Below are 23833 nucleotides of genomic sequence, written 5' to 3' on the forward strand. Positions count from 1 at the left end.
AGTTAGTCATCTACACATACGCAAAATTCAGGGCCTGTTCAGTCAGTCATTTGTCAATTTGAGCTTCATCACTACTTCCCAAAGCTTTGGTCATAATAACAAGGGTGAACAAAGCATGCTCAATGCATATTTTCTTTGATTTAGAGACTGACACAAAAGAATGGCAATCATTTAATAAGAAATGAAGTTAGAGAGTAATTTGAAAATTAGGGAATGCAAAGCATATCATATCAGAAATTTAATGGTAGATTTCATTAATGGCCCAAAATAAAGAATCCTAACGAAAGTCCCAGCAAAAGAAGCCCAGACAAAGAACCAGAACAAGAGCAAGCCCCAAGCAAAAGAACCCAAAGTAAAAGCCCAGAGAACACAGCCTAAATCTAAGCCTCCACAACTCAACGACCCTAGGTTAATCAAGTCAAACTTGACCCCAATGCCAAGAGAAATCCAGCACAAGCAAGAATTGCAATGTAGCAGCATCGCCAGACCACGAAGCTATCAGCTGCCAAGTGAAGAATGTCAGAGCATAAAAGTGGGAAGACCTCCTCTACTACAGGTAAACCACCAGAATGAAGCCCCAAGAGGTCCCCAACTGTGGAAAAAGCACTGAAGCATCCCTTGAGGTGTCACTTGTCAGCAACAAAACCGCAGCAACTGGAGTGGAGTAGAGGGTGGGTTTGGCTTCAAAGAACTTTGACCTTTGAGGGTCACCATTAAAGTCATGCAAGCCTGGTTCATGACCCCAAGAGGTACCCATCATCTTTAAAAGAAAGCCCTTTACCTAAATGTTATTATCCAAACATGGCAAGACCTCTAAAAACACTCACCATTAAGCATGCAAGATCATAATATACAGAGCCTCTCCCAGAAGTGAGGAGGGAAGGACATGCACTCTAGGGAAGAGGAGAAAAGCTGGGCAGGGGAGACTGAGGTTTGCCCCGGGAAAAAAGAAGAGAAACAGAGAGAGTTTTGTTTGAGACAACTAGAGAGAGTTCTTTTTCCACTTCGTAGTTTCTGAGCCAATTAACAATTGGGCCACATATGAGACCAATCTCCATGCTGCCAATGATATGATAAGAAGAATGAACATTCATATATTACGTACTTTTAACACTCAATCTATGTATGATCAGGAAACAGAATGGAATAAACACCTTCATTGTAAAAGAAAACCAGAAATGACTCCATTTTTTGGAACTACAAGCTAAGTATGTCTATACAACACCATGATGCCTATAAACTTGGATGTCATAATAAATTCATAATGCTTCCAACAATACCAACCAAAATTCTACCTGGACTGCTAAAAACATCACAGATAAAACTCAATTCAAATTAACTTTTTCTTTTGAGAGACAATTCACTATAATTTTTCAAAAAATTCTATTTTGCAAATGCTGAGAGGGCATGTTGAAAAATAATGGAAACAATAAAAATAATTAATTATCCAAAAGCCAAAGTGAAATTACTCCAAGTCCATTTTACAATAACATATTATATTAATCATGTTTAACATGTGAACTTTGCAGAGCATGATGCTATCAAATATATCTCTTCTGCAAGTATACTCAAGTATTCATGGTTAAATCAACATCTCAAAAGGATGGCATAATGAACAGTGCAATTAAAAAGCAGAGTAAAAAGGTAATTCACCATCCAAGAAGCTGTAAACAGAGAACCTGATCCCTTCACTGCATATTTCAATTAGCAATATGTGCTTTTTTATTGGATCTTCTGGTAAATCTTCTTCTATATTCTCTTAATTTCTTATCTTCAAAGAGTTTTGTCCAACTGATTGTATCTTCCAATTGAGCCCTTTTGAGCATAACTCCAAAGCTCTAGCTTCCTTGTTCACAAGTCACCAATTATCATCATATCAGTTCACAAATCCAATTTCCTTACCTCATCATTGCCATCCTCAACTTCAGACTCTGAATAGTCAAAATCCTCAAACTCAGAATCAGAAGAGCCGTTTGATTTATCTTCCTCTCCCTTCCAACTCTTATCTCTTATCGTTCTTACTTTCCCTCTATTGATGGATGAGGCCACCCGCCTTCTTGACCAAGAACCTAAAGCTCCACCAGCTGCTTTTCTTTGCTTTTCATTAGCTTTATTCATAAGATGAATATACCTAAACCTCATACCCATCAATGGATGTTTTATTACCAAGAAATCCTTCCTATATGCCTCCCTGAGCACTACAGTTTGGGTCCTAATCTTATTAGAAACATAAAACATTCCAGGATGATGCACCAAAGCATTCTTAAACCTATTACCAAACCCGAAATAATCTCCCAAAATTAACACATTCTCCTTCTCTGTCTTCTTCGACACTAACAACCATAGAAGCTCATGTAGCACAGCCACAACCCACTTCTCAGCTTGATCCCCATTCGGGTTTAAATGAAAGGCATTTTCATATGGTGATATATATGGCAAACCTTGCCATTCAAAAACCCAATCTTTAACCTTCTTCTTCAAATCAAACCCATTTGGGTAACTTAAAGAGAACCCAATACGCTCTCCTTTCTTGACATTTTCCACATCTCCATGAGCCACTCTTTTCTCCATTTCAGACACAGCTAATTCATCTCTCCAACACACCAGCTCAAGATGAAGCGTTTCTTTATCACTAAAACAATCTTGAGCCTCACAAACCTGAAAATATTCAGGATAATCTGATAAAAGGGCAGTGATATAATTATGTGGCAATCCCAGATCAAACTTCAGCCTATCAATAATATGCAAAGGCAATCTGGTTGCCCTGGTGAGCATTAAAAGCTTAGCTAGCCTTTTAACTGCATCATCTCTATGAGTTGAGGAATTATGGATCTCTTGTTCTTCCTTGTGGATTGAGAGAGCATGAGGGGTGAGCTTGACGTGGAGAGGCAGGGAAGCAGAGGGCTGGAACTGGGTAAAAAGAGTTGGGTATTTTTGGAATAACTTCAGGGCTGTGGTGGGGAGGTTTAAGAGGGGTTTGAGGAGGGACAGAGAGGAAAGAGGAAGAGATTTAGATGGAGAGGTGAGGATTTCATTCTTGACAGAAATGGCTTGTTTAAGGTCTTTTTCCTTGGACACTGCTTTGTCTAGATATGGGTCGCGGACCCATTTGACCTTGGCGGCGATGAAGGTCCGGTGATGATGCAGTCGGCATGGGAATTTGGCGCCGTAGAGACGCATATGGGTTGAGAGGTGCCGGTGGTTTAAGCCCTGAAGGCTGATTGTGGTTCTCGGTGACGGAGAAGTGAGGAAGAAGGGTGATTAATAGTAGAATTACTATATAGGTCCCTGAATTTATAAAAAGTTTATTAATTCGCCTATATTTTAAAATTAATTAATTAAAATATTTTTTTTAATAAAGCTTTTTAATATTTCTATTAAATTGATCGTATGAAACATTTATATTTAATTCAATAATTTTAAATATGTTATTTAATTTTAATAATTCTAAAAATCTGTTAAAATTACTGTTTTAGCAGTTTCTTTGATAAAAATAATAAATAGTCTAAAATTTTATAAAAATAATATTTTCCTTCAGAAGCTTAACAAAACGGCATCGTTCTGAGAAAACCCAACCAACCAATCAAATTAGTCGTTCTTCTACCCGTCATTACTACAAACACAACCACATCTGTCACCACCAGTCTCTCCACGAAACTCCCTCCTCCTTCACTTTAAACTCGCTTCTTCAATGGACGATTTCACGGTACTATCGATAGACTCGTCGCCGGTCTATCCTTACGAGCTTCTCTTCAAAGCTTTATCTCTAATTCCCATCTCTCACTTTCTGCTTTGCCTTCTCTTTATACTTCTCCTCTTCCTCTACAATTTCCTGGAGATTCATTTCTTTCGTGATTTGGTTACTGGATTTGGAGGCGATCCTGTGTTGCTCAATTGCAGTTCCTCCTCTGAGCTCTACCAATCCGTCGCTTCCAAGTGTCGGATTCTTCATGGAAGGTTGAGCTTTGCAATTTGCATGCGGATACTTTGAACTTCAGTTAGTTTTGCAGATTTTTGGTTTAGAATTGTTACTTTAGCAATTCAAAGTTTGCTTCTTTTTCATTTCCTGAAGGTTTTTTCCTACACCATGGCTATCTAGTCCTCATGTCCAGACAGCTTTCTTGAGTCTTTTTGGCAATTCTCCTAATTTTGCCTATAGAAGGTTAGTACTATCGTTTTACACTGTGCTTGGACCAATATTAACTCTCTCTCTCACTCCCTCTCTCTCTCTCTCTCTGTTTAATTTAAGTGGGTTAATATATGTTTTCTGCTTCAGACATATATTCCATGCTAATGATGGAGGAACAATTGCTTTGGATTGGCTAATGTCCATTGATGGTGAGTATCAGTTGTAACCCTTTCATCTAAATGCCTTAATTGCAATGCAACTGATTCAAATATGCCCTTTAGCTACCACTGGTTTATAACTGATTACTCGGCACGCCCGGTCCATTACTCTAGTTCCCAGAAGGAGGATTAGTAGTTGGCAAATAATTAAGCGGAGTATATAGCATACATGTTCTTAGCTTAAGATAAAAATTGAAGCATAAAAGTTATGCGTTTATTGGAGCTGCACATTCTCAAATTAGAAATCAAAATATTATGCCCATTCCCACAATGATAAGCATCGCTATCATATAATCAAGAATGACCGAGAAGAACATGCATAACAATGGGATGAACAGCACCACAAATATAGAGTCATTATAAAATGAAACCAAATAGCGCTAAACTAGTAGAGAAGCAGAAATGTTACTTGGTGCAACCTTTAATCCATGGTTGGAGATGGTTTATTATTGGCAGCTTCAATTTGAGATTGCAGATTTGCGCTGCTGTTGCAAATCCATATGTATGTATATGCACACACGCAGTATTTAACAATAATGCAACTATTTCCAATGTGAAATATCACTCTATCTTGTAATGAGCGAATTCATGCCTGTCATATCATGCTATATGTTGCCACACTCTTTTCTGATACTTTGTTTTTTGCCTGGCACTATTTTTTTTCCTGAAACTGTTTTGGCTCTCACCATACTTCCAACATATTTTTCCACTCTTTCCATCGTCATCCTCTTATAATTTTGTCAAAAGCAGAGAGTTAAGAAAATTAATGCAGGGTCACAAGTGGATGTAGTAAAGTTTAGGTCAAAATTTTATGCTTTTCTGTTGAATGCTTTTGAAGCATGGATGAACATATGTGACGACAAGTTAGCAGATCTATCCGTCTTGACCATCAGCAAACCTTTAATGTCTCTTTGGTAAATGCTTTGATTGAATGGTAGGGAGAAATGTATGTGAGTTTAAGTGAGAACAAAAAGAACATGAACAAAATTGGCATTTTTTTGTTGGGTATAAAACATTAAATCTATGTTGATTTATGCTTTTATTACTTGCCAAAATATCTCTGACAAAATGATATTATGTCCTCTAGTATTTAATATCTCCTCAAGATTGAGATATGGTCTCCTGGTATATTAAGTGTAACTCCTATATAATGAGTAGTGGAATAACAATTATTATTTGGGAACTGTTTCATGTTTCTCGCGATGGACAACAATCCAGTAGAAATTACACCCTCCATCCCATAATTTTTATCCACTTACTTTTTCACAAAGATTAAGAAATGATAGTTATTTTAGTTAAAGTTTAAATTTTTTCTATTAACTTTTTAATTATACCTATTTGTAATATAAGATGAGGATATTAAATTTTATTGAAACAATAAAATTATTATTAATAACATATAGTTTGAATAATTCTTCATCCCATAATTTTCGTCACTTTACTTTTTCACAAAGATTAAGAAATGATAGTTATTTTAGTTAAAGTTCAAATTTTTCTATTAACTTTCCAATTATACCTATTTGTAATATAAAATGAGGATATTAAATTTTATTGAAACAATAAAATTATTAATAATAACACATAGTTTGAATTAAATTCTAAGAGAGAGTTTAAATTCTTATTTGAAAATAACATAACATTAAATAGAATTCCTATTTGAAAATAACATAACATTAAATAGGGCTATAATAGTCAATTTATATGTTAACCGTAATGTAAAAAAGGAAAATGGATAATATTTTGGGACATAAAAAATTAAAAAGTTGAACAAAAATTATGGGATGAAAGGAGGAATTTGAAGCTTCTAGTGAACAGGGTAGCAAATTATTTGTCTGTAGTTCTTACAACTTTAATTCTACAGTTGAAGAAGGTGTCTGCTACAATAATGATACTGTTTCACTGGATGATAAAGCTCCAATACTAATAGTGATTCCTGGCTTAACTAGTGATTCAGCCTCTGCTGTAAGTTCCTTTCATTTTCTGTATCCTCTGTGATATGTTCAAAGAATTATTGTTATTTATGTGTGCGCTGCTCACTGACATCAAACTATCTTATATCATATGGAAGTTGATAGTAGTCAATGCAAATTATTCTGTTTTGTGTACACTCTACACCACTCAAAATCATCTGGTTTGAAGTCTTCTTACTGTTTCATGTTTGATGATCTTTTATTTTTGGTCAATGCAAAGAGGTTAGAAACATTTTCTGTTGAGAACAATGTACTAATTGTTGATATTGACATGGATTGTAAAAATTATAAGGAGTGGATTCAACTATAGCAAAAATCTAGAACAGAAACTCCCTTATTATCTCCTTACAGCTGCATGTTATTAAGCAAATCTGTAAGAATTGTTGGCATCTCAAAGTTCCATTTATTAATTTTTATTTTGGTCTGTGAAATTTGAGGTTAAACTCAACTTCATGTTCACTTTTCTTATCAGTTGACATAAAACATGCTCTTCTATGGTAATACTTGCCTTTTTTGAGTACTAATTACACCATCGCACTCTCCTTTTATAATCTAATAGAAATGTTCTGTGTAACAGTATATAAAGCACCTTGCTTTCACAATGGCAAGGCAGGGTTGGAATGTTGTTGTATGCAATCATCGGGGATTAGGAGGCATGTCAATTACTGTGAGTATGAAATATTCACAACCAACCTTTTATTTTATTTTTTTATGAAGTATATTTTTCTTTCACTCTCCATGGATCATTGGTTCTCTCTTTCTCTCTCTCGACTCCCTCTTAAAAATATTGCAAAAGAATTCACATTAATAAAAAAAAGTTCATCCTAATAAATATGATGAGTAGTGGTTCATCGTTGGATTTGGTCTGAACTTTTTGATTTATAGGCTTGCTTACATAATAAATTGCCCTTTCTCTATTGAGAGGTGATTCTATGTATGGGTAAAATTTGTAAGCGGATCACGTGCTTGATGAGCATCTCATCTCATTTTGAGCATATTCGTTATTATCTACCTGCACAATAAACTATATAATATTTTAATTTGCTTGAAGAGATTTTTGTCTGTTTATCTTTTCAAAATTCTCGTCCATGAGTATTTTTTATACATCCAATGCTTGTCTGGACTTTCATTGTTGTGTTATCAAGATTGTTGACTGACTAGGTATTTTGTTATAAACATATATGGTCAGTCTGATTGCTTCTATAATGCTGGGTGGACAGAGGACATTCGGAGTATCATCAATCATGTTCACTGTGAATATCCAGAGGCTCCTCTATATGCTGTCGGAACTAGCATTGGTGCCAATATTCTGGTAAAATGAATTGCCCCTGATCTCTTTCTCTTGTCCTGTTCATTCAAAGTTTTGTGTGAAAATGCAAATCACATCATCTTAATGAACTAACTTACTATATTGTGCAAGGCATTTGAGGCATGCACTTGATTTGCATAACTGCTTTCTTCTCTTCATTTCACCATTTATTCCTAATTACAACCACTTACTTGGGTGGATATAATGGCCAATTTTCTTGATCATCAAATAGCAAATAAGACATGCAAAAAGGACACTATCTATCATCTTTTCTTAACCACAAATATTACTAAACATAAGGTACATGGTTTCATAAAGTTAACAACCATAGGAGCTGTTCTACCGAATAGAAAGAGGGAAATTGGAATCTTCCTTCTCATTCTTATGATCTAAGTGATGACAATATTGCTTTACGCATGATTGGAAATTTTGACCCATTTGAAGTGTATATTTTTTTTTATTAAGATGAAGTACTTCTTCTAGGTAAAATATCTTGGAGAAAAAGGGGTTCCTATTCCTCTTACTGGTGCTGCTGCTGTCTGCTGTCCTTGGGACCTTTTGGTTAGTATTTGCCCGATGTGATTGAATGCTAATTACCTTCAACTTGAGCTATGTCATTACAAAATTGCTTTTTTTTTTTCTTGGCATCTAATGGTTTGCACAAGGATATCATTGTTTTGATATGATCTCTTGATTCTTTTCACCTTTTCAGGGTTGAAGTGTTGCTTAAAAACATAATAGCATCTTCCTCTCCTACACAAACAATGAATTTATATGTTGCAAGTTGATTGTAGTAGGGTCCCAATATCTATTTCAGTATTTTTTAAATTGAATAGTAAAGGCTAGTCTTTCACGCAAAGAGAGAAAATAAAAATCTCTATTTCCCTTGGTCTCTTGCAAAGACATGCATGGCCATGATGAAAAAGGCATAGGTTGGTGAGATAATTTGGCTTAGTTGTGAACTGTGAGCTAAGTATAGCAGTGTGAAAAACAAGATTGAGCTTAAAGCAATGCATCATAAGTAGCACTATAAGCAAATTGGCCTGCAATTATGTGAAGTTAATCTGAACTTTGTGCTGTTTCTTTTTCTTAAACTATCAACTGTCTATATCTTCTTCTTCTTCTTCTTCCTTGTTTTCCCCTTTCATGTGAAGATATGCATAAGATCGTAAAAGTTTATTATGTTCTTATTAGGATTAGGCTTTCCTGTTCTGCAATTCTTTTAGTATGAAGTTTCCCTGATTAGGCTCTACTTCTCTAGGTATTAGGACACTATTAATGGGTCAATAACAAATTAAGTTTTCAGAGAACTGTTTCTGTGTTTTTCTTTATCTTTACTTGGTTCTACATCACTACAATAAGGGAGTAACTGCTGTCAAAAAGTTTAATCATAACTACTCTGGATGAGCAAATCAGAAACTCAACACATTCCTTATTGAAATGATGAGACCTTTCTTTTGTTTTTGAAGGACATTTATGGAGGATAAGATATCCTCTAGTAATTTACAAAGAAAAGAGGAAAAAGAAAGAACAACTAAGCTCATGTTCGATATCATTGTAGTTTTTTGGTTTTTTATTTCTGAAAAACCAAAAGCTAATTTACATTTTGTATAAACTGATTTAGAGAACAATTTTCTCATAGAAACAGAACTTACTCTTGCAGTAGTTGTGAATAAGACAATTACAACACTACTAACAATCTTGCGGTTCAATTACCCATCATCATACTTCTGTATATTTTACGTTAATCCCTCTTGAAAACACCCATTTCCATTAACCTTAGTTAAAAGTCCATTTACATGAATCATGACCTAAATTTGTAAAAGATTTCAGTTAGAAATGTAGAAGAATTTAAGTGATTGAATAAGAAACAGATAAAATTTTGTGACTCCAGGAACAATGAGAACCATGATGATCTTAGTACAAAATGAAAAATTAATTAAGAATTCTTGAGTAAAACTATAATGATGACAAAAAAGAGGAAAGACAGGAGGGTATAAAGATGAATTGTCTCACCAAATAAAGCAAGATGAAGAAGTTAGGGGAGAGGAAAGGAGAGGAAAATAGACAAAGATGAAGATATGCGGAATGAAAAGATAAAGGAGAATGAAGAAAAGTGAAAAACAAAACCACAAACTAGGATTTGTGGTTTCTCTTCTAAAAGAGTTTTGTTTCTAAACGGTTTCATAAAAGCAATAAAATAAAATATGGTAACATTTCTGCTGAATGACTTTTTTTTTTCTAGCAAATGAACACAAAAAACAAATAATGGCAATGAAACCAATCACATCCTAAAGAAGTGTCATTGTCAAATATTGGTGAAAAAAGAGAAGACAATAGATTGTCTGAATCTTTGTTTTCATTTCTTCGTTTATTGGGAGTTTTAAAGTTTTTATCTGTTAATAGAGTTGCAGTTTTTGTGAGAACAGCATACCAATTTCAAAACTATTGTGGTTGCTTTACAGGTATGTGACAGGTACATCAACCGCAGGCTTGTGCAGAAGCTCTATGATAGAGTGCTAGCTATTGGCCTACAAGGTTATGCCGAGTTGTATGTCTAAGTTACCCTTTTTTTACTTGACATAGGGCATCTCATTATAGCAGTTCTGCATGCTTTGTTTGTTGTGTTTTCTCTAGGGTTAATTTGTACTTTCCTGCAGGCATCATTCTATCTTGTCTCGTCTAATAGAATGGGACAATGTCAAGCTGGTACTCTACTTCTCTTTCTTTCTTAAACTCCACCAATTGCATGATCCACAAGTGAATATTAACAAAAAATCTGGGTTTTTGAAAACAGTTAAGTGTATCTGTCAATGAAATAACTTAGGGGAGGAGGTGAAGGACCACTTAAATGAACTTCTGTACTGATAAAGAATCCTTTTTATTCTCTAAAAAACATTGGCATTTAAATTTCCACCCAATTTAAAACTGAGTAATGTGTCATCCTAGATTATTTTTATAATGTATTGTCAGTTTGTCACTATTTTTTGTATCACTGGCTTAAATGATTGTGATGATAAGAGAGGCTTTTTGATGTCATAAATGTAGGGCGTCTTCCTTGCTCAAATCTGGCTTCTAGCTTGTAATGCATTCTTTCTAGGCTTCTAAAAACGATGAGTATAAGATGGTGGATCATGCAATGTGGATCGTATTGCTTTTGAAGTATGCCCATATTGAAAACAGCATATTTAGACAAGCAAACTAAATACTGGTCTCCTTTGTCTTTTAACATTTACATGTAGAGCTGTTTGGCATTGAGGTTGGGAGCCAGAAAAGAACTTTTCAGAAAAAGCATAAGGTTAGATGCTGTTGAAAGAAAAAAAAAAAACATTTTGGAAAAAAATATTTTGTTATTTTTGTGTCTTTATGATTAAATTATATCAAAAATAATTTTACATAATTTTTAATATTTTTTAACTAATATATTTAAAAGTGTTTTTCTCAACAACAATGCCAAATAGTCACTTAGTCTACATTGTCAACAAAGTCCACAATCAGGTTTTGCACCTTAGCATTCATGTATTTGTTCATATGTATACTGTATAGATGAAAATAATAATTTAATGACACTATAACTGAACAACTCTTCTGCTTCTAATCTGCATATTCCTTTTGATGAACTCTGGTTTTCCCCTTGACAGTCACGTTCAGTTAGAGACTTCGACAAACATGCTACCCGAGTTCTTGCGAAGTTTGAGGTGAAAAACTCTTTTTCTTATCCTCAAAGCTTCTGTTTTCATCCCCTGATTAACTAAAAGGATTCTTCTGTTTCTCAGACTGTGGATACTTATTACAGGCGTTCTAGTTGTGTAAATTTCGTAGGAAATGTATCATTGCCTCTTCTTTGTGTGAGCGCCCTGGATGATCCAGTTTGTACAAGGGAAGCCATCCCATGGGATGAATGTAGGTAGGGTGTCAGCATCCTCAGTTTTCTACACCTCTAGCATTTGGCTATATGCTCTTTTTTCATTATGTGTGGCATTACTTGAGGAAATCTCAAAGCACTTTGTTTCACGAATTGGTGCTTTTTATCATATCCAAGGCACAAGCATTAAACTTTAAAACCAATTGCTTTTCAACTCTGTGTGAAAATTCCACCTTAGGTATACAAGTCATGCTCCTATGCCAAAAGTTCTCAAACAAAAAAGGCATGCATCAGAAACCTCCTTTCCTACACTTTAGTTCTAATCATTTGGACTTAAGTGCAAGTATTGGTCAGGGACATATTTCTGGGTGTCAGACTTGCTTACTTTTCAAAATATTGATAATTGCTTCACAATTTTAATGTGCCAAATTGTCATATGGTTGCCTAAGTGCCCTTATGGGCTAAAGTGAAGGGTCAAAGTAAATATGGTTCTAACCTGAAATAAGTTTCAATACAAGTTAAGATTCATGGTCTAAGTTTTGTCCACCAACATATAATGTTACACCTGCTAATCTACACTTCTGGTGAAAAAGATCAATTGATACATATTTTTATATCTCAAGTAATATTTGGTTATACTTCCTATCAAAACTGATGGATGTATCAGTTGATGAGCACCAGATGCCCTTGTCCTTGTACTACTGCACATCTTTGTTGCTAAGGCATGTTAAATATGTTTAAAAAAATTAACAGTACTCACCCAAAAAATGCCAAATTTATGTTTGTATTTTCATTATTTGGCATAGTTCATAACTCTGTGTGCCAAATGATATCTCAAATTTATTATTATATTTTCATTTAATTAGCAGAGTTTGTTATTTGTGCCAAATGATATCCGATATTTTGCAATGGTGATAATATTATTACTTTCAACTAATTTATCAATTTTATATGAAACTGATTTGTTTGATTTATTTTAGGGCAAATGAGAACATTATCCTTGCTACCACACAGCATGGGGGACACCTAGGTTATTATGAGGGGATCACTGCGAGTAGCTTGTGGTAATTTACTGTTTCTCACTCATTCTAATGATCTTTTGCTATTCATGGGCCTGCAAAATAATGTGTGTTGTCTTGTCCAAAATTTGCTTCTGCTGCTTATACATCATTGTTGTGTTTTGCTTCCGGCATATCTTCTTTCACTAGCAAGAATTTTTTTTTTCTTTTCTAATTAAACAAGGGAGGGATTATGCCCATGAAAAAAAAAGCCTCGAGACTTCATGTTTATCGTCCTTGATTGTAGAACCTATAAACTTTTGTATTTATGACGGTGTTCCCTTTTTCAATCCTGCCTTGTGTATTCACACATTCTCCTTGTGTCTCCGCATTTTCTTCTTTTATCTCAAAAGAAAAATTGAGAGATAAATGGAGAGTCTACGCCTTCAAGAGTCCAATGGTTTAGCCCATTTTTTGACCCTACTAAAGGTGTCTTCTTAAGAGTTCCCATTTGATGTTTTACAAGGATCTCAGTAATTCCCACCAAAGTATTCAATTGATGTAAGGGAAGCTCAGTATTGTTATATGAGGTTTTCATTAGTTTTCAGGTAGTCAGTGAATTCATCCAAGAAAAAGAAGTTGACAAAATAACACATGTACAGATGTATTTCAATTTCCTGACTTATTGGGGTGTCATTAAATACTATGGCAAGCCTCTCCCTTTGGATTGTGAAAAAAATATACATGGCAATCATGATATGATGTATTAATGTTTTTTCATTCACTTGTAGGTGGGTGAGAGCTGTTGGTGAATTCTTTCATGTCCTGCATTCTAGCCCATTGAGAAACAGAAGAAAGAAGGTGCAAAATAGTTCACTGATGGCTTATATATGCACAATGCAAATGCACATGCACACACGCTTGTGCGCACACACACTGCACAAGTGTGCACAACCTTTCCTTCTGAATGAGTGGAAGATTGAGAATTTTCATGAGAAAAGAATATCTAACAAGTTGACTTTTTGCATTTTGTTGTGGCACCAACCTCAGAATACTGTTACCCAAATGAAAACACTACACATGAGAATTGGAAGCTTAAACCAAGATCCAAATTTTAACTTGTGAACTAAAATGGGATTTACCAGTCCCGGTTGACTGCAAGTTAATAGCTTGAATATTTGCTTTGCAACAGATGGAAGAATCCAACTTGACTTCTGTGTTGGAGTCCTCGATTGAACATGGACCCTACGTGAATGTTATGGAAGATGGAATGGTGACTGCAATAGGCAACAACCAAGATAATGTTGCAGCAGACACACACAGTGAAGATGGAGATCATGTTAAAAGGGATGAAGAAATCATTTCTGAAAGAGAAAGGATTGATAATGTGACACAAACCAAACTTGATATGAAGCAGTCAGCAGATCAAAATCTGAATGATCTAATAGTTCCTTTAAGAAGACACATAAATCAGCTCTCACGAGGGAGTAGGATTTCAATCTGGCTACTTGCATACATTGCAATTGTAACAACTTGGCCGCTGGTGGGTTCAGCTCTTCTTTTGTTCGTCAAAAGAAAGTTCAAAAACATCGCCGCGGGGTCATTGTTTAGAAGATAGTATACATCGTAGTACACAAACTATTGTCATTCTTGATGGGTATCCCTACCATTATAAACTGGTATAAATAATGATATGACCTACTATCTTCATAAGGATAATAAAGATACTAATGCCATTTTTAAATTTGTAAGCTTTTGAGTTTGAACTATTAGATGAAGTCAATGAACGAAAGGAAATTGGAAGGCATTTTGTATTTGTCATTTTAGCTTAGTGATTTAAATTTTATGGTCGATTTCTTTTTCTTTTGTTCTGAACATGAAATGTCCAGAATTGCATTTAACAACGTGGCCCAAGTTTCACTTGTTAGCTGTAGATTATTTTTTATTAATCCCTGATAAACAGTATTCACTAAGCAAAAGTGAAATAGAAAAGCAGCAATCTACTTGAAGATGACAAATTGGCAGGACTTGAAGTTTGAAACGAAACTTTAAACAAGCACAAATGCAAAACTGATGTATCAATTAATTTTTTAGGTAAACATCAAGTATCAATTAAAGAATAAAATATCATGAAATCGTAAAGTATCTTCAATTTTTTTTTCGGTAATTGCTGGGATAAGCAAATTATACTATAATATTAATAAGAACAACATTCAAGGACTACTTAAAATTAAATTAAATTTTATTTTCATCTAAATTTTGAAGGAAATTGCTATTCAGTTTGATAATTGCAAAATTTGGCTCCAATTAATCTAATCCCGAAACCAAGTTAAATATGTCATCTAAGAAAAATTTCAAGTTTCCAGTGTTGCATTTTGTCACATTCTAAACACTACAAGTACAACTGCGTGAGAGCATGGAATCAAGAAAATCTATAGAAGCCACAACAACCAAAATGATCGAGGGAAGAATGTAAAATACGAGGTTTGCCCAATGAGGGGATTAAAAATCTAGTGAGCACGGGTCATCTTTATTTTTGGCATACCCTTCTTCATCTGACGAGCACGTTCTTTTGCTTCTCTCTTTCGAATAGCATCTGCACTGAGCTTTGCTTCAGCCTCCTCTAGCATTTTTTTCCTCTCTGCCTTCTTTTTTTGCAGTGCTTCTTGTCTCGCGTTTTGAAGTTCTTTGTATGCCTCTTGGGCTGCTTTTGACCTGGCTGCCTCTGTTTTAGATCGAGCCTGCAGTCGGGCGAAACAGTGTTTTAAGACTATCTAAACCTGTAAAATTCCACTGCAGAAGGCAAATATAAGCTCACCCACCTGGGAACTCAACTTGTATCGCCCAATTAGATCAATGTAATAAGGAACCAGTGCTACCAATCGAGTCATATCAGCCATGTTGTCAGCATTGGGGAGTGCAAACTTGAACAATAGCATCTTCCTATGTGTTCCAGGGTGTTGATCAGAAAAATGCATGGAGATGAAACCCTTGCCAAATTTTTCAAACGCTTTTTCACCAAAAACCTGTAAAATTCCAATTGCAATTCATATTGCATAGTTCAAGTATTCCAATAATTAAAACACTCCTAAAGAAAAACAAACATTTTCATAAGCCACACTGAAAAATTCATGCATTCGACAGATATAAATGGCTAAGAAGCACTGGAGTAAAAATATGCAAAATGAACAATAATTGCATGGAAATGAAAAAAAAAAAATAAATAAGAACAGGGAGAAGAAGCTCTTGAACAAAAGAGGTTACATAAAACTAGAAGAGAAAACAGAATCAGTTGAAAACCACACATTCGTATGTAATACTATCTGGAAATTGGGAATAAAACCGGCTAATACATCCACACGTTTGCAACAAGGAGACCAATAATGAATTCCAACTAAACTCCAGCCAGATGCTGACACTTGTACAAATTCTGTAATAAATAATTTCAATGGCCAACGTTATCAAAATTTCACCATAAGAAACTTATATTCACACGTATACTGGCTCATTTGGAGAAGAAAGAAAGGAGGAAGAAAGCACAGTAGTATTTGTTCTGTTGTGGGAAGGAGACATGGTGTACATTGAAGTTCACAATGTCCCCATCTGCTCCTAGTCAATCACACATAAGAACCGTATGAAAAGGTAATAGGTAGGGAAGACAAATTAAAAACTAGAATGTGAAGTACAAAAACAGCCCATGTTCAGCTTTTTAAAAACAATTAAGTAATCTTCTACCTAACATAAGAAATCACCGAAAAGGAAGGACCAACAGTTATATGTGTGGCTCTTCATGCTTGGTACCATGAACTACTAACACAATTCCACTTGTCAAAAAATACAAAGGCAAAAAAATGAACAGTACAACAATTATAAAATTCTTCAGAGGCTACAACATAATCACCTTGTAATAATTTCATCCCTTCCAAAGTCATTACACAAACACATCTATTCAACTCCCTAAACAATGAAAAGAAGACTGCTTCCCTAGAACTTAGTTCAATATTTATAATAAAACCTCACGACAGTTTGGTATAGCTCTTTTCACAGCTAAAGATTTATCATTTTGGGCTATTTTATAAAACCTTTTATGAAATCCATGTGCTTCCTGCTTGTATCCATGCCAAGCCAACCTAACAAAATAACTGGAAAACATGGATAAGGACAGTATCACATCACACTATCATTTCTTTTTTACAAGAAAAGACTCCTTCAGGGGAAGAAAATAGTTCCGATTATCAGTTAAGGATTCCAGAAGTACAACCCAAATATATAATGACGGAAAAAAAACACTCGAGTATAAATTGTCAGAACCTCAAAGCTGTGGTACTAAAAGATTCCAAAACTAACTCCACCCAATCAAGCATAATAGAACGGTAAAGATGAACCCAATCCGGAACATGAACCATAAAAGAAAATGCAGAGTATACCAATCACAAGAATACCAGTTATAGTACCTACCATACAAAGAGGAATTCTTCCAATAGTATCAGCCATCTATCCCACTTCCCTCCACATTTAATGGTGTGGTCATGCTAAAGACATAAACGGTGGTAGATAATTATGAGATGATACCATTCCCATGGGATAAGAAAATTCCAATTCTTATTTATCTTATAATTCTACTATTTCCATATACAAGGGAGCTTAACTATGTGAAACTACTCTACCTCATAAAACAGAACATCCCACAAAAAGGTATACACCAGTCATAGATAAAAATTCAAAATCACAGTACAATTGAAAAATTCAATCATGTAACACTTATAAATCAATAAAGAATAAAAGCCAAGCAGATGTAATTTAATAACCTAACCTGCTCAAGCACAGCCTCAGTTATCAAATCCCCAGCAACCTCCTTGGACTCTGAAATAACACCCAATTCCTCAGACACCCATTTCCTGCCACTAGGTGGCTGCGCAACAATTCCTGCAAATCTCTGCAAATCCCTCACCTCTTTCTGCATACTTTTAGCCGCCTTCTTCTTTGCCAGCGCGAAAACCACATGATCCATTGCATCATCATTTATATAAACCTCGAAAGTAATCTCATCCTTGCAAGGTACTATCATATTATAGATCCTTGCAATCAAATCGTGCCTGCTTTTCAATTCCATGGTAGCCAATAACCCTTGACAGTACCTACGACCACTAGCATAAAACTTGAAAACGCTCTGCCCTTCTTTCAACAACAGCGGCGAATCATCGCCTTCCCCAACGCCGAGCAGGCTAAAATTCTTCTCGAAAATCGAGTCTTTGGTAGCGAATTTTGCTGCCCAAGATAGCGCCAAATTCTCATTTTCGCGTTTCCCAGTGAAGTAATTGATAATGAACATGATCAAGAAAGAGACGAAAAAAATCTCCACTGTATAGGATTGCTGCTTCTTAAAAATCGTCTTTGGTTTTGGATCTGTGTTTTGATTATCAGCAGGAACGGTAGATTCCTCATCTTTGGGTGTCTCCGGCGGAGGTTGATGAACAGGGACACCTTCGAATTCATCTTCGTCCCAGTATTCAAAGGTGGTGGTCGATGGTGGAGAAGAGGGTTTCAACTGATCCGGTTGTGGTTTCGAAGATTGAGAATCCAAGTCGGAACTCGGGTTCACTTCAGAATTTTCCAATACAGGATCTGGGATTGGAGCACGCGGTAAATCGGTCCGAGTTAAGGGAAGATCAGTGAGTTTAAAGGAGCCATGGTCTATGGTTTCCTCTACGACATCGTCCTCTTCAGCTTCGAAACCTTCGAAATGGGAATCAGCGGCACCATAAGAGGGAGAAAAGATAAAAAGTAGGAGGAAGAAGAGAGAGAGAAATCGGAGAAAGGAAGTGGTTCGGGTCATTTCGGTGGATCGGGTAATTTTCCTGGATATTTGAGGTTTCCTAGAGACAAAAGCGAGAGGATGACGGTGGTTGTGATGGCGGAGAGAGAGTCATCGGTGACTGAAGAAACGAAGTGGAAGATGGGACTTGGGGAATGACGCCAAGATCTCTACGGAACTGGCACTGCCACTCCTCCTTGTAATTGAGTTCGATAGGCTGGATTGTTAAGGGTACTTTTGGAAAATAAGGAAAAAGATAATTATATTAAATTTATGAAATATTTTAGGCCTATTAGCGTCAATTCACATTTATAATTAAAATAAAAAAGCAGTAATTTTATTATACTTCTTAGGGTTAATGGAGTCGTCTTCGAATTTAGAGAGAACTTCCTTGATCTAGGAATTCAGCCCTTGGATTTTCCTGGTATCGTAGCTTTGTTTGCCCTTCGTGGAAGAAGAAATTGGATTATCCGTTCCTTTTTGAGGTAAATGTAAATAGTTTTTCCTCCATGCTGCTGAGTCAGTTTTCGGGTCATATGCTTGACTGCTCTAGGGTTGAGTTGGGTTGGATATGAATCCGAAAGTGGGTTATCCTTCCCCTTTTGAGGTGAATGCAAATAGTTTTTCCTCCATGCTGCTGAGTCACTTTGTTCGGGTCATATACTCGATTCCGCTAGGGTTGAGTTGGGTTGGATAAGAATCCATTATTTGTTGGGCTTGGGTTCATAGGAGGTATTTCTATATTATTGTCTTCTGGGCTTGTATTGTAACCCAATTTTTATAAAATTATTATTTAGTTTTTTATTATAAACAAATATTAATTAATTTTTTAATTTTAAAATTTATATTATAATATTTTTAGATTTTAAAAACTTTAGCCTTTTATTAATTTAATTTAAAATATCTTTAATGTGGAGGATTAACTAGTAAATATTTAATAATTAAAATAATAAAATAATTAATTAATGAATTTTTTAAAAATTTTAAAAATATTTTAATATATTTTTTAAAATAAAAAGATTAACTAATAAATTTTCTATAAAGACTAAATAATAATTTTTTTCTATAATTACTATTATTAATAATTATTTATTATGTTTTTAATCAATAAAATTTGGAGAAAGTATAAAAAGCATGGATATAAGTTCAATTAAATCTTTATATTTTTTATTAAGATCCAATTAAATTTAATTTAAAATTTTAGACTAATTAAGTTTGAATACCTTAGGTTTAATAAATCTCAATATAATAAAATATTATTTTTTAAATAATAAAATATTATTTTTTAATAATATTATATGATAAAATTTTATTTTTGAAATTTTGAAAACTATTTATTATATAGATTTTTAAAAATTTTTATATTAATTAAAATACTAAATTTAAAAAATAATATTTTATTATGTTAGAATTTATTTGGTCTTAATAAAAATACAAAATCTTAATTAATCAAAAAATTTAAATTGAATTTATTTAACTCTTAAGAAAAACATATCGTGGTATCACATCAACCATACGATAGCAATGATAAAGGTTGATATGAAAATTATAAAATAAAATATTATTTTATATAAATTAAATAAAAATATTAAAAAATTAATTAATAATTATATTATATTTTATTTATTATATTAATATTTTCTAACAAAATTTAAAAATGATTACTATTTATTAATAATACAATAATATGAAATATTATTTTAATATAAATTTAATAATAAACTATGAAATAAAAATGAGGTAAATTGTATCGTATCTTTTAACACTTTCGTAAAATTTTCGATGTCCAAGAATGTCTGTAGTAAAAGTAACCGGAGCCAATATTCCTCCTATTTGTTCGGAACTTCTTTCAGACGAGACATCCATCAGGCACAGGTCCCCTGCCTTTCAAAATCAAAATCACCAAATTTACTAGTAACGACTGAAAATCTAAAGATTCGCACATAATTGTCCGTTCTGACTTTGATGTCCATTTCTTATCTATAGAAACTATAATTTCATTTCTTGGCAATTACAGATTTCATCATCTAGACAAGTTCTCGAATTTTACTTTGAAGTTGACTGACAAGCGAAACTCGGAAACTTCCCGGTGGTTAATGCTTATGATTATGCAGCCGAAAGTTGAAAGAAAAGAAGGAAAGACTTGGGTTATTGGGTAGACCACAGAGAAAAGGAAAAGGGAAAAGGGAAAAGGGAAAAGTGCAGACAATCCCAAGAAAATTTTCAAATCCTCTAAAATCACAATCAAATGGGAATTGGCAAATGGGTTCAGTGTCCTCAGGGAAAGCTAAACAGGCTTTCACAAGGAAGCTTCTCCGATGGAAGCGTAATCTTCTTGTTTATTAATTCCTTCCCTTGCGACCCACACTCTCTATATGCTTTTTCTTCGACGACCTGAAACTTCCTTCATTCTTGAGAGAGAGTAACTTCAATGTCTGACATTAATTTGAATGCGGAATCGGTGGAGTCAACTCTGAACTCCGATTCATTAATCATTAATCCGTCCAGAGATGCTGCTAATGGCAATAATAAGGGAGTTGATGATATAGTAGAAGTAGGAGGTGACGGGAATGGAATTGAGAATGAAAACGACACAGCGGTGACGACGGAGCATTTTCCTGGAAGCAATGGCAGGGGAGTGAGCAGGGATTCTCAGGGGAAATCACCGCAAGAGAATCTCTCGTTTGAGATTGAACAGACGATTAGTGGCGGAGAGGTTCAGGGAAATATCAGGAGGAGGAGAGGACTTAGGTCTAGAAGCTCCCTTTACAGAGGAGTTACCTTCTACAGAAGAACTGGGAGATGGGAATCTCATATCTGGTACTTAGAAAACTTTTTAATTTTTTTCATGAATTTATTGTTTTGTTGAAATATTCTTTTGATTGGACTTGTTATCTGGATCTCTATTTTGTGCAGGGATGTTGGGAAACAAATCTACCTGGGTATAGAAGTGATTTTAGATGAATGTTCTTTTGCCTTTCATTGTCAATTTCTTGTACACTTGACTGACTTTGATATTGCATTTACTTAGGTGGATATGATACTCCTCATGCTGCAGCCAGGTGAATACTATAAAAAAGAAAGTGAATATTGTTTTTTTTTTTTTTTCACATGAATCTGCTTTGTTTGGATTGAGGGAATCAGAGAGAAAAGAAAGGAAATTCAATTTAAATTCTCTTCTTTGGACAATCGTTGGATAATAGCTTTGTGTTTAACAAAATGTAGTTTCTGTATTTAGAGCCTATGATAGAGCAGCTATCAAATTCAGGGGTGTTGATGCTGACATCAATTTTAACGTAAGCGATTATGAGGAGGATATGAAGCAGGTAGGATAATTGGGAAGAAAATGATAAAAGTAAATTCAATGTGTTCAAATATGGCAGTCGTTGGGTACTTTCTTATTTTTGATCAATGTGCAGATGAAGAATTTGACCAAGGAAGAATTAGTACACGTACTTCGCAGACAAAGCACCGGTTTCTCAAGAGGGAGCTCGAAATATCGAGGGGTGACATTGCACAAGTGTGGCAGATGGGAAGCTAGAATGGGCCAATTCCTGGGCAAGAAGTGAGGTTCCGTTTTTGTAGAATTTAAGCTTTTTTGGCCTTCTCTTTTGCAGTATAAGAGTAGATATAACTTGTTTTTAAGCGGCTTCTGGTGTGCAACCGAGTTCAAAGTCCTATTACTTCGTAACTAGGTTGCAAATGCACAAGTTACCTCCTCACATTTTCAGTAGTTATTTTACTCCCTCAACTAATCTTCATTCTAAGAGTTAATGATTTTTTTATGCATTCAATTGAATATTAAATATGCCTATTTCGGAGAAGAAATTATAGCCAATGGTGCTTGCTTGCAGGTATCTTTATCTTGGGTTGTTCGACAGTGAAGTAGAAGCTGCAAGGTGCAAGTGAAATCAATTATACCCTCTTGATTTCTTGATATATTGCTTTAAGTTCGCCATTCGAATACATATTTCCTTCAAATTTTGTGCAAAGCAGGGCATATGACAGGGCAGCTATTAAATGTAATGGAAGGGAAGCAGTGACCAACTTTGATCCAAGTAACTATGAAGGTGAAATGTTTGAGGCCAATAATCAAGGTATCTTCTTTGTGTTACAGAAACTGCAATAGCTGAGAAAAACTATGTTTAATGGGTTTCTGATTGCATGTGGTGTAGTTGATCTTGATCTGAACTTAAGTCCTCCTCTTGGCAATGGCCACAGGGGAAGCGAAGAGCATATCCAGCTCCACTCAGCCTCTTACGTGCAAAACAGGGGTTCAGGGGTATGTGATCCAAGAGAAATTGATTTTTCTTTTTGAATGTTTTCATTTTCTTCTATTTTGAGTTTGATTATAAGTTTACTTTAACCGTTTCTGGATTCACTGGATAGGATCAAAGTGAGGATAACAATGAAATCCAGTCTCGTCTTTCTTCCCCAGCACCTCATTCACCCGAGACTGATCAATTCAGCTGCATGGATGTTGAACATGGCAATGGCAGTTGCAGGGCATGCTGCAGAGCAGAGAGTTTGAAAAGAAAGGTTAAAGTTGAATTCAAAATATTACACACTACACTTTCTTGCAAGATTGAATTGATCTCTCATCTTATAACACTCTTCAATTGTTTATTTTTCTTCTATGAAGGTTTTCGAGTGGATGTTTGCTATAGCCAACTTCATTGTTGAGCTCTTGTCAATAGTTTTTGAGCAGCTTTCCTCTCAGCATTACTCTCTTTTTCTGCCAATATGCATGGGGATGTCTTTGCTAGCTCTGTTTATTTGCACCTTCGAACTCGTGTATAAGGCTCAGAAAGAACGAGCCACTTGGCAGTGGTGTGGCGCAATACCTTGGTTTTATTATCCATCTCAAAGTGGCATTCGTCTTGGTTCTTTCATAGACATTGCTGGATTGGCTTGTGCATTTGGTCAATGCATTCTCACAATAATTGGTTATTGTTTGTTTCTAAGGAATGGTAGCAATCCAATCAAAATATCCATTTGGGCTAGCGTCTTTGCCTCTTGTCAATTGTGTTCCAAGTTCTGTGGAGAATTCAAACATGATGTTCATGGGCAAGTTCTTAATCAAGTCCAAACAAGTGTATAATATAAGAATTCGTCAAGTTTTCAACTCAGGACTTTACCGTTCTTGGTATGATATGTGAATTGATGTTGTATACGGAAATTATAATGATTTTTTACTTGATTATCACTCCTATTTAGGCTAATCGATATTCGGTTCAAATTGAAAAAATCGATCGAATCGAATTAATTTAAAATTTTAGTTTGATTTTTTATTCATTTCCGTTCAGTTCGGTTTTTAATTTTAAAAATTTTAATTATTTCGGTTCGATTTGGTTTTGATAAAAAAAATTAAAAAAATCGAATCGAACCGATTTAGTGATAATAATATGTTATTTTTAATAATATAGAAAAATTAAATCATATTAGTATTAAAATATTTTAATTAAATTTTAAAATATTAAAAATAAAGTGTGAAAAATAAAAAATTTATTACAAATCGAAACCGATCAA

The 23833-nt window shown here is 34.6% G+C and overlaps 4 protein-coding genes across 8 annotated transcripts; 2 read left to right on the top strand and 2 right to left on the bottom strand.

Annotated features, from left to right (window-relative positions):
- Positions 1-228: 228 nt before the first annotated feature.
- On the bottom strand, positions 229-3268 carry LOC110623903 (protein WHAT'S THIS FACTOR 9, mitochondrial). Its single transcript, XM_021768925.2, has 2 exons — positions 1654-3268; positions 229-1059 (listed from the first exon to the last, which is right to left on the bottom strand). The coding sequence occupies exon 1, from the start codon at positions 3178-3180 to the stop codon at positions 1882-1884; it is 1299 nt and encodes a 432-aa protein (XP_021624617.1). The 5' UTR covers positions 3181-3268; the 3' UTR covers positions 229-1059; positions 1654-1881.
- A 333-nt stretch (positions 3269-3601) lies between these two features.
- Positions 3602-14315, top strand: LOC110625293 (phospholipase ABHD3). Of its 3 annotated transcripts, XM_021770900.2 has the most exons (15): positions 3602-3957; positions 4073-4162; positions 4277-4338; positions 6209-6309; positions 6895-6984; positions 7507-7629; positions 8110-8187; positions 10092-10177; positions 10287-10335; positions 10869-10924; positions 11268-11324; positions 11423-11533; positions 12472-12555; positions 13281-13350; positions 13682-14315. In XM_021770900.2, the coding sequence occupies exons 1-15, from the start codon at positions 3692-3694 to the stop codon at positions 14105-14107; spliced, it is 1749 nt and encodes a 582-aa protein (XP_021626592.1). In that variant the 5' UTR covers positions 3602-3691; the 3' UTR covers positions 14108-14315. The 3 variants fall into 3 exon arrangements, with proteins under 3 accessions (XP_021626592.1, XP_021626593.1, XP_043817175.1); XM_021770901.2 differs by lacking the exon at positions 10869-10924 and having other exon boundaries at positions 3603-3957; positions 11403-11533; XM_043961240.1 differs by lacking the exons at positions 10287-10335; positions 10869-10924 and having other exon boundaries at positions 3603-3957.
- A 487-nt stretch (positions 14316-14802) lies between these two features.
- On the bottom strand, positions 14803-18476 carry LOC110624473 (uncharacterized protein At5g49945). Its single transcript, XM_021769643.2, has 3 exons — positions 17303-18476; positions 15312-15515; positions 14803-15230 (listed from the first exon to the last, which is right to left on the bottom strand). The coding sequence occupies exons 1-3, from the start codon at positions 18323-18325 to the stop codon at positions 15000-15002; spliced, it is 1458 nt and encodes a 485-aa protein (XP_021625335.1). The 5' UTR covers positions 18326-18476; the 3' UTR covers positions 14803-14999.
- A 184-nt stretch (positions 18477-18660) lies between these two features.
- On the top strand, positions 18661-23499 carry LOC110624472 (APETALA2-like protein 3). Of its 3 annotated transcripts, none has more exons than XM_021769641.2 (11): positions 18661-18789; positions 20322-21124; positions 21221-21246; positions 21336-21366; positions 21543-21630; positions 21724-21869; positions 22159-22203; positions 22301-22401; positions 22480-22586; positions 22694-22843; positions 22947-23499. In XM_021769641.2, exons 2-11 carry the CDS (start codon positions 20736-20738, stop codon positions 23403-23405), a joined length of 1542 nt encoding a protein of 513 aa, XP_021625333.1. In that variant the 5' UTR covers positions 18661-18789; positions 20322-20735; the 3' UTR covers positions 23406-23499. The 3 variants fall into 3 exon arrangements, with proteins under 3 accessions (XP_021625333.1, XP_021625334.1, XP_043817176.1); XM_043961241.1 differs by lacking the exon at positions 18661-18789 and adding an exon at positions 20161-20179; XM_021769642.2 differs by lacking the exon at positions 18661-18789 and having other exon boundaries at positions 20080-21124; positions 22526-22586; positions 22947-23108.
- The last annotated feature ends 334 nt before the right edge of the window (positions 23500-23833 follow it).

The sequence above is a fragment of the Manihot esculenta genome, chromosome 10, assembly GCF_001659605.2.
Source record: "Manihot esculenta cultivar AM560-2 chromosome 10, M.esculenta_v8, whole genome shotgun sequence".
NCBI classification, from domain to species: domain Eukaryota; kingdom Viridiplantae; phylum Streptophyta; class Magnoliopsida; order Malpighiales; family Euphorbiaceae; genus Manihot; species Manihot esculenta.

Coding starts and splice junctions, on each gene's coding strand:
- LOC110623903 (XM_021768925.2), bottom strand. CDS start 3,180: ATGCGTCTCTACGGCGCCAAATTCCCATGCCGACTGCATCATCACCGG.
- LOC110625293 (XM_021770900.2), top strand. CDS start 3,692: ATGGACGATTTCACGGTACTATCGATAGACTCGTCGCCGGTCTATCCT. Junction 3,958..4,072: donor TGTCGGATTCTTCATGGAAG/GTTGAGCTTTGC, acceptor CATTTCCTGAAG/GTTTTTTCCTACACCATGGC. Junction 4,163..4,276: donor CCTAATTTTGCCTATAGAAG/GTTAGTACTATC, acceptor TTTCTGCTTCAG/ACATATATTCCATGCTAATG.
- LOC110624473 (XM_021769643.2), bottom strand. CDS start 18,325: ATGACCCGAACCACTTCCTTTCTCCGATTTCTCTCTCTCTTCTTCCTC. Junction 15,516..17,302: donor CTGAGGCTGTGCTTGAGCAG/GTTAGGTTATTA, acceptor GGAATTTTACAG/GTTTTTGGTGAAAAAGCGTT. Junction 15,231..15,311: donor GATACAAGTTGAGTTCCCAG/GTGGGTGAGCTT, acceptor GCCCGACTGCAG/GCTCGATCTAAAACAGAGGC.
- LOC110624472 (XM_021769641.2), top strand. CDS start 20,736: ATGTCTGACATTAATTTGAATGCGGAATCGGTGGAGTCAACTCTGAAC. Junction 21,247..21,335: donor TGGGAAACAAATCTACCTGG/GTATAGAAGTGA, acceptor GCATTTACTTAG/GTGGATATGATACTCCTCAT. Junction 21,631..21,723: donor ATGAGGAGGATATGAAGCAG/GTAGGATAATTG, acceptor ATCAATGTGCAG/ATGAAGAATTTGACCAAGGA.